Consider the following 12,868-nt stretch of genomic DNA (forward strand, 5'->3'; position numbering starts at 1 on the left):
AAGTTGGGCCTGCGTTCTCCAAGGGTTATTTCAGGTCAGGAAAATGTCCTTCCCCACTGTACCATTTTCCTGACCTGGAACAACTCTGGGAGGCTTGTGTGCCCTGTTTGGAGGGGGCTGCATGTGCAGTGCAGTGAAGCCCCATCTTTCCCCCACTCACGCTGTGATCCTGATCCATATCGGAACGCAGCACTGCTTTCTGACTCATGCGAATGAGATAGGTCATGGGAACCCAGTCCCAATTTGGGGAACAGTCACAACCAATTTGGCCTTTTTGGGACTAGGTGCCCTCAGCCCCGTATCTGCAGTATAGGAATAATACTGTTCTACATTACTAAGCTGTCATAAAAGGATTGCTGAGATTAAACACTTGATATCTGGTATTTGGAATGTTCATTATTAGGAGAAGTATTGGCAAGGCAACACCACAGTTTGTCTCAGAGCAGAACCACAAGTGACAAAAGGCACAGATTGGACACTTGTCTGCTTCCCTCAAGTTTTGATGGGAAATGTAGGCATCCTGGTCTCGCAGCTTCGCTCTCTGACTGCTGTCCAATGGACTTTTCAACTGCCACTTGTCCAACATTCCGCCAAGTTGCCTACATTTCCCATCAAAACTTGAGGGAAGCTGACAAGTGTCCAATCTGTGCCTTTTGTCACTTGTGGTTCTGCTCTCAGGTAACTGCTACAGAAAGCAATTTAGCCTTACAGCCAATTAATGTTTCCACTTCAAAGTATATTGATTTATCAAAGACAGTCTTTTGCAAGATTCTTGCAACAACTGTGGTTATTTCCTCCTTACTCCATAAGAGCAAAGCAGAACTGTTGAGTGAAGTCAGAGTTGGTTAAAATGATCTAATAAGAACGTTCGTACAGGCTGGCTGAGGTTTAGTTATAAAAGCAGGTGTGGTTCATTTGCATGAATGTTAAGGTTTGATAAGTTGTTAGTGTAGTGACTACAACCACAGTTGAGAGCAGCTTTGCAATTCTCTGAATCTTACAGCAAATTTGGCAAAATACCCACTAGAGTGAAAATGAAAAGGGGGGGATATCAGCTTGAATAATTTGGCTGAGAAATGTATTTCTAATATCTTCCTTACGTTCTGTATTTTTCTGGGAAACGTATTTCAGTACAGTACAGTGTTTGCAATGGGAAACCTGTATGTTTCCAGTATTACTGCTGGTAAATAAGTTCTCAGAAGAACTCAAGTTCCTCTTTGTGTATGCAGTGTTGTTCTCTTCACTTCCTATGCCAGTGCCTCATAAACACACACACCCGTATATATAGATCTCATCTGAAAATCAAGAAATGCATTAATCACAGTCTCCAAAAGAAGGGTTCCTTCACTTGGTCTGGGATTTCCAAGGAGAAGATTCATTACTGTCCAATGAGGTAATCCAAACCTCTTTAAACTCTGTGGTTTTCTTTCTTCTTTGTTTGCTTGAAAGCAGGCACATCTCAAAGGTTCATGACTTTTTCAATTTATATACCGTTACTTTAATATTTAGTGCTCGTGCAGAAAGAAAGGTGCATTCTCTTATTGCATTTGTAGTTCATGTAAAATAAAAAATACTTGTTCAGATATTTTTGCTTTCTGTTTCTGTACCAAGTATTTAGCATAAGCTCTGTCAACGTGCCTGCCAGTGTGTCACGAAACATTTTTCACAGGCAAGAGGTGACAGTTTCAATAATGAAATGTTTGTTAACCCTTTCAGTAGCGAAGTCCGTATGACCATGTGTTTTGATTAGACAACAATGCTGTAATGTTGTTAACTCCAAAACAAATTGATTTAACAGTGGAATCCTAAGAAGAGTTACTCCAGTCAAAGTCCACTGAAATCAACAAATGTAGACTGGAGTAACTCTGCTTAGGATTTCATTGTAATGAGACCCCGATTCCTCTTTAGGATTCCTTCCATTTGCCTTTTATGGTGGTCCCAGGCCCCAGGGAGGCTAGGCAGGCCTTGATCAGAGCCCCAGGGCCTTTTCGGTCCTGGTTCTGACCTGGTGGAACTCTCTATTGGTGGGCCTGCCAAGATCTTTTATCTTTTCAGCAGGCCTGCAAGACTGAAATGTTCCACCAGGCATATGGTTGAGGCCGGCGTAGTAGTCATCTGGGAAACCTCCCAGCCAGCCTCTTGTCAGGGGGGCCATCTGATCATGTGGCCCCCAATGTGAGTCGCAATGCAAACTGAATGGCCTGTTTCCTCCTCCTTTTTCCATCTTCCTCCCATCCCCTGTGCATTACTAGCAGGGGAGAGTTGTAGGGCTGCTGCCTAGGGGTGGTTTTATGGAAAATGCTGTTGATTTTATTGTAAATGGTATGTTTTAATTGCTGTAATCCACCCTGAGACTGCTCGTGGGGAGGGCAGGATAGAAGCTCAATCAATCAATTAATCAAATCATTATGCCCCTTGTTGCACTATCCAGTTGTCTATTCAGCAAAAACATACACTGAATTGAATCCTACATTGTTTTCCTACCACTCACACAATTCCTTTCTTTATTGTAGCCTCTCCCCCCCGCCCCCCAACTCTAGCTTGGTTTTTATTATACAGGTTATACATTAACACACATCATAGTCTTTTTGGTGGTCAGAGAGAACCCTTACGCCTTTTTTTCATCAGCAGAAAAACTGTTTGGATCCAATCTAATGCCATTCTGGCAGCATATGCTCATCATCAGTTAAACAGGCGTGCATATAAGCATACCTCACATTTTGCACATGCTAAATATCTCGCTTTCTGCATATAGTACAATTCTGTGATAGAACTTTGCAAGCACATTTACTGAGTGAAAAAGTAAACATCCTGAGAATACAATGGAGACAGAATACTCTGCAGAGTCAGTAAGTATAGTGGTTAGAGTACTAGATTAGGACTGGGAGACCTGCGTACAAACCCTAATTTAGTCATAAACAGTCTTGTCAGTTTTCTAGAAAAATATAACCCAAAAAAACTTCTGCTACCCTAAATAGAGTATTTTTCATATTCATTTTGATATATTTAGGTATCTTCCACATGGGTTATCTGCCCCAAATTTAGTGCTTTCGGGAAGTGGGTTTTTTTCACTTCTTCCTCACAGCATTGTGGTCCATTCCAAATCCAGGGATTTCTCTGGATTTTCTTTAGTCTTCCTCAAACTGGCTTTGCTTCAAGGTTCTGGGAAGGATCACAGTAAAAGTAGGGTGGCTGCTGTGTGTGTGGGAAATTTTGGATTTTCCAGCTAACAAGGCAGCCATTTTTGTTAACCCTGCCCCCAGGGCAGCCATTCCTCCCACCACTGCCACTATTTTAAAAAACATCAGCAGTAGAATATCATTATATCAATATATCATTGTAACAATAGGTACTGTAGGTTCTCTGAATTCCAAGCTTTCATTTTTAAAAAGTAAGTTTTGCTGAGACACAGGATGGGGCTAGAGACTTACTTTTTTAAAAACATGAAAGCTGGAATTTAAATAGTTGGGTGCTAATTTTTTTTTAAAAAAAATTACAAAACTCTTGTTGGCCCTGGAGAGGGGGTGGCCACTTCTGGGGGACTAGGGCAGGGAAACAGGAAAACTGCCATGTGGAATCCCTGTTGCTGTTGTGCTTGATCTGCAGCTGCACCAGCAATGGGGAAACCACAAAACTGTCCCTGTGCAGAAAACACCTTGGTAAACAACATTTAAAAAGTAGCCTGTGGCTGCAACTCTACAAACACTTTTTTGGGATTAAGCCCCATAGAATAAAGCAGTTTACTCCCAAGTATACCTGCTTGGGATTGCTGTTTATTTCATGTTCCAATAATATCGACTACTGAAATGTTTTTTTATAAAAATTTAATCAAGAGGGATTGCAGTTTTGTATTCGAACAAATATAAAGCTTTATATGGAAATTATTTTTATTGGAATAATACTTGTAAAATATATAAGGGAATATAATATAGTATAATTCCAAGAGGAAAAACCCATTACTAAAAACTATTGACACACTAATTTTAGCTCTCCTGAAGAATTGTTGTCCACTCATCTAACTCTTTTCTATGGAAATAACATGGCACCTTGTTCACTGTCCCTGTCTGTAGTATCTCTTGCATTATCTATTAGTTCCACATCTGATTGGTGATTACAATAAACCTTCCACCATGTCAGAGAAGACATAAATAAAAATTTAGGATGTAGTTTTCATTTGAGCTGCGCAGCCAATCAGGTTGGTTGTGCTGGATTGGTGAATTCATAATTTGATTTTCTAATCTGTATTTTTATATTTATTTGTGGTTGTATCCTTGCATAAATATTCACTGCCACAGAATTCCTAGGAATACTCAACCCCCAAAACAGCTTTGAAACAGCTATTGTATTGTCAATGGCATCCATCCATTGTTATTAACTTTATGAAACAATAAATCTTTAAATTGGCAATTTTTCCAGAGAAAAATAAAACACTGGAAATTTGTAGGGGTAAATTATCTGCTCACATTTGGCTATGAAAGCTAATACTCTCTCAACCTTAACTTCTGAGGAATGTAGTAAAGATGAAATAGAGGGGAATATACTCCACCCATTCCTTGAAGAAAGGACAAAACAAAAATACAATTGATAGAATATTTGGCTTCAAAAGTAGTCCCTAGCTTTTAAAACTACAAAAATAGGCATGGGTAATGCCTGCTGAAATCCTGTAATCTAGATGGGCAAGTGGATGAATCCAAGTAGGATTTCCTGGAGTGGGAGACTCCAGTGCATTTCCCCCGTCTTATGACTAGCAGAAGAAGTTGCAAATAAGTAAATATTTTGACAGTATAATTGATTTGCAGGAACTACAGCATTGTAACTCACAATTGCTAGTTTTCAGGCCAAAACTATAATGTACAATGTCACAACATTTTGCTTTTCCTGAAGCGTTGCAGTATTTTTATTTAAATACCCCAATTTCAGACTTGTGAGCTCTTTTAAGAAGGTTAATATTTCTTATCTGAATCGTTCAAAAATGGCAATTACATTTGTAAGCCAAATTCTGGCCCTTCTGTTTCTTCCCACTCTGTAACAAACTGTCTGTTGTGTTTTAAATTAATTCTAATTGTGTAAAATAATTTGAAGGAATGTCAATGAATAGATTAGAAGTAACATAATAACATTTTTTGAAGTATGTTGTTATTTTGCTTAGCTTTAATAAAAGGTATCACATGGTTTTTGGATTTGGTGTTAGGTCAATTATGGGCATTGCTTCCCTTTCCTGAGTTGCTTGTAGTAAATTCAAAACATGATTTCTTCACTACCCTCAGTTTCTCCAGTAAGCAGGGCTCATTTCGAGGGGGAACACGCTGGAACGCAGTTCCGGCAGTTCCCCAAAGAGGTTACATGTCAGGTGGCCCTGCCTGGATTGGGGCCGAAACAGCCTGAATCGGACCTCTGATGGGTGGTGAATCACTCTCCCACTCAGCAGTGGCCCGATCCTGACCATTTTGGGCCCCTTTTCGGCCATTTTCAGCCTCTTTTTGCCTTTTTGGGCCCAATTTCAGCCCTGAATGGCCAGGATTGGGTCCAAAACAGCCAGGATAGGTGATGTCAGGGGGTGTGGCATATGCAAATAAGTTATGCTAATGACACACTTCTGGTGATGTCAAGAGGCATGACGTATGCTAATGAGTTAGGCTAATGAGTTCCTTCAGCTCTTTTTCTACAAAATGACCCCTGCCGGTAAGTAAACTAAACTTTAGCTAATGGTAAACTCAAGTTGCAAGGGAACTGTGGACCTGATTCAATAGATTTCTTTGACAAATTTGCAATACTATTAACAGTGAAAAATGAAAAAAAAAATCTGCAGCATAGGTTTTACTGGGAAAGAACTGTGAGCTGTTTCAGTAGTGGTTTGCTTCTGGGGTCTGTATAAAAATTTGTATTATGGATTCCTGGTTGCTAAGAATTGTGCTGAAAAAAGGAATTCAGCTGCACGAATACCTGTAAATTGAGGGACTGTACTGGAGATGAATGAACCCTCTCAACTTTTTTCCATTTTCTAGTTCATTAAAATCCAGAAGTGTTGCTTGTGCTGTTATTTTTCTATATATGCAATATTTATATTGTCATTTTTATGATTTATTGGCAGTATTTTCATTTTTTGGTAGATCATTCTGATAACTTATTTGATTGAAATTCTTAAAATAAATCGGGACAAATAAAAACTTCTTGAAGGGAGGATGGGGCTGCGGTTCAATAACAGATAATTTACTTTGCCTGTGAAAGGTTCCACAGTTTCAGTTTCCAGCTAAAAGGATCATGTTGTAGGTGATGTGGAAGAAAGACCTCGGCCTGAGATCCCGGTAATTGCTGCCAGTCTTGAGTTGATGATGCCGACTTCCATTGACTCGTAGACTTCAGACTTAGTATAAAGTTCTGTCATGTGTGAGACTGTGCTTTAGATTTTAATCTTGGCCTAAATTGGTTTTATGTTATTTTGTAAGCTTCCTTGAACTTTTGGAAGATTGGATTATAATACAAAATGCATTTTTAGCCATTCACTGAAAAGCAATTACGCTGGTTTCTAGTGAAATCCTTCTTCCCTCTTTGACCTGCAGTGCTCTTAACTAGCCCTGAAAGCAGCAGTCTTTGGTGGATGTTTTAGGGCCAAACTAGACATGCAGGTTTTTGAAGAGTTGGGTCTGGGTTCCTCAGATCCAACTCAGGTATCCATAGTTATACAGCAGGTAAAAAGTAAATGGCTGTTAAAAATAAAGGAGAGCCCAAATGGCCTCAGAATGCCTCCACAGGGGAAGGAGGGGCTTCATCCTCCTACCTCGAGCCATTTCCCCGTGTCACAATAGCGCAGGAGTTTTTTTCTCCCTGTTTTTACTGCTCCACATGCACAGAATACTCCATGTGGAACAGAAAAAACATTCCCCCCCCCCCGCTATTTTGACTTGAGGGGATCAGGAGGAGCCCCTCCCCCCCCCACATGGAGACATTCTGAGGCCACTTAGCATCTCCTTTATTTTTAACAGCTACTCCCCAAAGCTGCTCTGTAGCTGCAGGGAACTTTTTAAAAACCTGCACCTCTAGCTTGGCCCTCGTTCTTTTCCCCCAGACTGTGGCTGGCATAGTACTTCCTGATTTGAGCATCCATAAAGCATGGCTAGAAGATACTATCACTAGAGATAAGAGCCATGACAGGAACATCACACAGGCTTTAAAGGGAAAGAAAACAAAGCCACGATTCTCTAATGCCACTCATTCCATCCTAGAAAATTGTGTTGCAACAGGGATAGACCTACAGATGTTTAGGGTGGAATGCAATGAGTGAGTTTGTTCAAGTACTGTTTATAATTCAGTTCCAGAATAGTTTCTGAATATACTGTCTAAATGGCAAACAAATCTTCTAGGTTTACTAGCAAGGAACACTGAAGTTTGGATTTCACAAATATGTTGGTTTATTTATTATATTAAAATAATAAGGCCCAAATAAGGCCCAAAGTGTCTCATAAACAAAGATATGAAATAACATAATTGATACAGGAATCTATTTTTAAAAAATTAAAAACCCATTACAAATTGGTATTATCACTTTACAAAAAGCAACATAAAACAGTAGCTTCCACATTTTAAAATCTCTATTAATTGCCTTCCTGAGACTGTAGTCCTATGCATGCTTATAAGCAAGTCCTATTGCACTCAGTGAAACTTACTTCTAATTAAATATGGATAGAAATCAGCTCAAAGTCATGGAGCAGTTCTCCCCCACAATCACTTCCGGATATTTTTTATGACAATATATGCTCATGTATGTATATACTCCCCACCTCATTTACTGTAAATTATGTTAAAGTTCTAATCTGACAAAAGATAATATCCACTCACTCCTACTCTGTGGGTAGCTTCGCACATTTTGCAAATTGTGATGATTTGTATGCATGGTACTTGGTGCTACACAACATAATCACTTTTCATTTTTCTTGGTAGCTCACTTCTACATTGTTGTGTAAAAATGTAGCTAGGTGGTACATGTGAGTAACATCTATCTGTTGCATCCATGTTTTTTCTTCCTCCTTCATTTTACTTTCACAACAACCCAGTGGAGGTAGGTGAGGCTAAGAGAATGACAGTGCCAGTGAGCAGGTTTACTCCTACTTAGCTTTGTTCAGTAGGGCTTACTCCCAGGAGAGTGTTGTTAGGACAGCACTGTGAGTGGCTCAAAGCTACTTAGCAAAATTTAATAACAACAACAACATTCAATTTATATGCCGCCCTTCAGGATGACTTAACACCCACTCAGAGTGGTTTCCAAAGCATGTCATTATTATCCCCACAACAAAACACCCTGTGAGGTGGGCAGAGCTGAGAGAGCTAGAAGCTGTAACTGACCCAAGGTCACCCAGCTGGCTTCAAGCGGAGGAGTGAGGAATCAAACCCGGTTCTCCAGATTAGAGTCCCGCCACTCTTAACCACTACACCAAACTGGCTCTCTTATGGCTGGAGGGGGATTTAAACCCAGGTCTTCCCAGTCTTTCCAACACTTGAAGCATTTCTTAGACTACAAAGCCCCCTTACCTTCCTGTTCCAGAAAAGTCCCCCTGGTTTTAATTCTTCTGTTGTAGGTTGTATCTCAAATTAAAATTTGGGATGAAAATAATAGAACCACAGAACGAAATACACTTTAGGTTTGTTACATATTTTTAAAAATTTGATGCTCATGTCAGACATAATGCCAAGGTATCGTTTATTTTATCTGTGATTGGTTTGTGAAACGAGGATTCAGACAACCATTCAAATCTTGGTCTGCCTCAACAAATGCAGGTTTCGTTGGTTCTATACAGCTAGTGAGAGGATAGCAAGGTTTTTATTTTGAGCCATTCTAGCCAGGACTTTCTGCAGCCCAGAGAGTTTGCAAGGGAAATGCTGGGAAGAAAGTCAGGATTAAGCCAGGATATTTGCATTTGGACATCACCTGAAACTATAGTTAATGCTAATTGTAACTAGCTAGCCAACTTCAGGTTTTATTTGTTTATTATTTATTTTATTAATATTATTTATAGCCCTCCTTTCTCACTGGGGACCCAAGGCAGATTACACAGTGTAATGCAGTTTCAGATACGGATCTGATGTGATGTACCGTATGTAGCCGTAGTCTTTGCAGTAGCCCATGTTTGGATGATCACACTAGTAATAGTTCAATAAAGAAATCATGATTATTTCAAATGACATCTGAACAGAGTCTCACAATGATACTAGTGAATTAGAGACCTGAGCCATCAGGAAGATTTCCTGTGGAAGCCTCTTTGGTATGTTAAGTGTAGGATACACCCTTGCTAAGCAAGAAAAAAACACTTGGAAACATTGTAAGTGCTTTTGTGTCTCTTGCGCTGCTTCCATTCTGTAGAGCTTGTGCTGAAAGATTTTGTGGTGGATTGTGCACCTGATTGCTGTGCTCAAGTTCATTGCTGCATTTTGCAGTTAGCGTCTTGTCTGTTGTTGAAGCACACAGGCAGTCCACCTATAGCTGTTCAGCTCACTTTCCTGAAAGCAAGTGAGGATAGAGTGTTATGTGCGCCCCACCTCTATGACTGGTGAAAAACTCCAGACAACGTAGAGATTTCCTAGGGTCGTTCTGTTGAAGGAGAAAACATTTTAGTAGTCTTCCTTTATTCACAACGTTATAGCACAGGTGGAGGCAAAGAAGTACTCCTTCCACCGAGCAGCAGATTTACTACTTCATATTAGATCCCCAGAGAGAGGAAATCCTGCCCCCCTCTCCCGTTAGGGTTGCCAGGTCTCCTGATGTGGCAGCAACCCTTTATTTCCACTGCCTTGAGCAGGAGTCTGGATCCAGAGGAGTTACTGCAGTATGCACTGCAGTAGCAAAATAGCAAAGAGTCCAGTAGCCCCTTTAAGACTAATCAACTTTATTGTAGCATAAGCTTTCGTGAGCCACAGCTCTCTTCGTCAGATGCAGCATAGAAATTCCCTAAATAAATAAATCTCTGTGTTCCACTATCCAAAAATGTACAAGACCACATCAGTCCTTGATATCAGTGGATGATCCCTCCCTGCCCTTTTACACACTCTACAAATACTGCAACATTTGAGTGTATCTGATAAACTTATTTCTTATACTATTGGATGAATTTGACCCTTAGCTTTCATAGGATAATGGTGATACCTTTGATTCCCCCCCATTGAAAGTTGTGTTGCTGTTGGTGCTATTATAACAATGCATTGACTTAAAGCATCTGGTTCATCATTTCAGCTGTGAGGATAATGGTGATACCTTTGATTCCCCCCCCCATTGCAAGTTGTATTGCTGTTGGTGCTATTATAACAATGCATTGACTTAAAGCATCTGGTTTATCATTTCAGCTGTGAGGATGGCAGATGAGAATGCATATGTCCTGGGGGATCATCAGGTGAGTATCTGCATTATAAAATATCAAACTTTGTGTAAGGATTAGGGGAAGTTATAACAGCTATTGACAAAACCAAGAATATTAGAATATTCTGTGGCCCTCGAAGCATCGGCAAAACAAACAGTAAGACCATGCTTTGTTCAACCAAAAGACTTGGCAAATGACTCAGTAGTAGGATTGCAAAAGAGTTGCATGTTAATAAGGGGAGATGAGGAGGGTTGATGGTGGAGCATCTGCTTTTCATGCAGAATGTCCCAGGTTCAATCTCCAGCGTTTGCAGTTCAAAGGAGCAGGTAGCAGGTGATGTGAAAGACCTTTATCTGAGCCCAGAGGGGAACCCCACTGCAGGTAGTCTGAAGAGGCAATACTGACCTTAGCCCAATGTTCTGACTTGATGTAAGGCTGCTTTATGTGTTCATATATTAAAAGTTTCATTTGCTATATACATGGGAGCTTATTAATGTTAATTCGATCTGTTGAATCTCTGCTGTTTGACAGCACCTACTAAACTCGGCTATCCCTGTAAATGCTGGTTTTTTTCCAGCTACTGCCAAAGAAATTTCTAATTTAAAATATCCCCCCTTTTTTAAGGTCATTTTTTTACTTCATTTATAACCTACCTTTCTCCCCAATGGGGACCCAAGGCAACTTACACCAGTCTCCTTGCCTCCATTTTCTTCTGTCGGTTAGGTTAAGGTGAGCGTTTGTGGCGGGGCCAAGGTCACCCAGCAAAGCTTCCATGGCAGCGCAGGGAATTGAACTTGGGTGACCCAGTCCATCATTCTAGCCTCTACACCACACTGGCGGTCCACTTCAGCATTTAAAAAATATAAACTGAAATCATATTTATGTATTTTTTTTCCCAGTGAAGAATCCATAAATCCATAATTTTATAAACATCTGCATGTCTCTGGGAGAAATTGGTAAAAACATAGTGGGTTAAGTTTGGGTCACCAATACTACTGGCCTGTTCATATCTATGTCCATATCTTTAAAAATGCAAAGTAAGCTTTTTAAAAAGATAGGCCTATAAAGAGGGTTTTTGATTGGTGTTGCATTTTTATCATAGTGGTATCCTGTATGAGTCACGGTTATGGTTTAGACGTTGCTTCATTTGCTCATTAATGAGTGGCAACGCTTTGACACTGACTGAGCTTCCTGGGTTGTGCTTTGATCAAATTAGTGAAAGGCAAATTTCCCAAATACCCACAAGAAGCCTACAGAACACAGATAAACTGTGTATTGGTTTTTAATACCATAGCTGAGCCTGTGTATGATCTTTAATCATTTATAGTGGGGACTTGACGTGATTGACACCCACGTGATTGAATAGAGATTATGTAGTACCAGGATTTTTCTCTTATCATGGACTGCATCCTTGATGCTTAGTGCCACTGAAGTCTGTGGGTTTATGTATACAAGCATTAAGAAGTAGAATTTTAATAACTAACTATAAATCAGAGCCTCTTCCATGCACAGGCATCTCTTGATGGCTATAGCAAGTAGAGGAATATAATCAGATGGAGGTCTTTCCACTTCCAGGGCTGGAAGCCCTAATTGTGGTGCTAGGCTAACTTGGTACAACCTCTGGACATGGTCTATATAAGTACACATTTACTGATAGCCCATAGGAAACTATTTCTACATGTTTAGTTAATTCAGTCCAGGTGTTATGAAGAGCTGAGTAATGAAAGCAGAAAGCTGTCATTGGTAGCTGGGGCTGACAACTATTGGGCAAGAAGTTGAGGCAAACTTTTGTAAAATTAATATTTTTTAAAACAGTGTCACAATGTGATCCTTCAAAGCCCATTGACCTCAGAGGACTTAAGAAGGCTCTCTGTAGGATAGCACTGTAAGAGGCTTAATAGTATTCAGCCATAGTTAATATGTGCTTAGAACTTGAGTATTGCCTGCTGAATGTTGGATTTTTTGGGAATCTGAAATAAACTGATTTATTAAGAAGTGAAATTTTATTAATGCAGATGTTTGGAATAGACCCGTACATTGGGATAAATGCACTGATGAATAGTGCCGGCATAATTACGTCTGATCTACCAATTCGTACAGGTAAGAATGATTGCTTCTTGGTGGAGACTATTAAAAGTTGTTGGTTGCTAGAAATTGTCTTGCATTTGATAATGATTTTGTAAGGACCCAGTTTTTGTCTAAATTGATTATGGATAGTGGTTACAAATGTTGTGCTTTCTAAAAAAAATTAAGCAAACTGGTTAAGATTTTTAATCTTAATTAGTGATATAGGAGTTTTAAGTGGGTGTGTGTACAGAACAGTAATAAATATTGAAACCAGTAGCGGTATGGTATGTCGTCTGAGTATACAGCACCCAAATGGACTCTTAGTGCAGTCCTATGCAAAATCATTCCACTCTCCCTGTTGAATTCAGTGGGTTTAGACTAAAGTAACTCTTTGTACAATTGTGCTATAAATTGCCTTATTTCTTTTATTTGAAAAATTATGCATGTTTAGAATT

General features: G+C 39.7%; 1 protein-coding gene across 1 annotated transcript in view; it reads left to right on the forward strand.

The window, feature by feature from the left end:
- Positions 1-12,868, forward strand: part of NFKB1 (nuclear factor kappa B subunit 1) — an 80,384-nt gene that overhangs the window by 9,329 nt on the left and 58,187 nt on the right. Inside the window, exons 2-3 of the mRNA XM_054990432.1 lie at positions 10,333-10,379; positions 12,362-12,446. Of these exons, the coding sequence (XP_054846407.1) occupies positions 10,341-10,379; positions 12,362-12,446 (124 nt within the window). The 5' untranslated portion in view covers positions 10,333-10,340. The remainder of the gene's footprint in view (positions 1-10,332; positions 10,380-12,361; positions 12,447-12,868) is intronic.

The sequence above is a fragment of the Eublepharis macularius genome, chromosome 10, assembly GCF_028583425.1.
Source record: "Eublepharis macularius isolate TG4126 chromosome 10, MPM_Emac_v1.0, whole genome shotgun sequence".
Taxonomy (NCBI): Eukaryota; Metazoa; Chordata; class Lepidosauria; order Squamata; family Eublepharidae; genus Eublepharis; species Eublepharis macularius.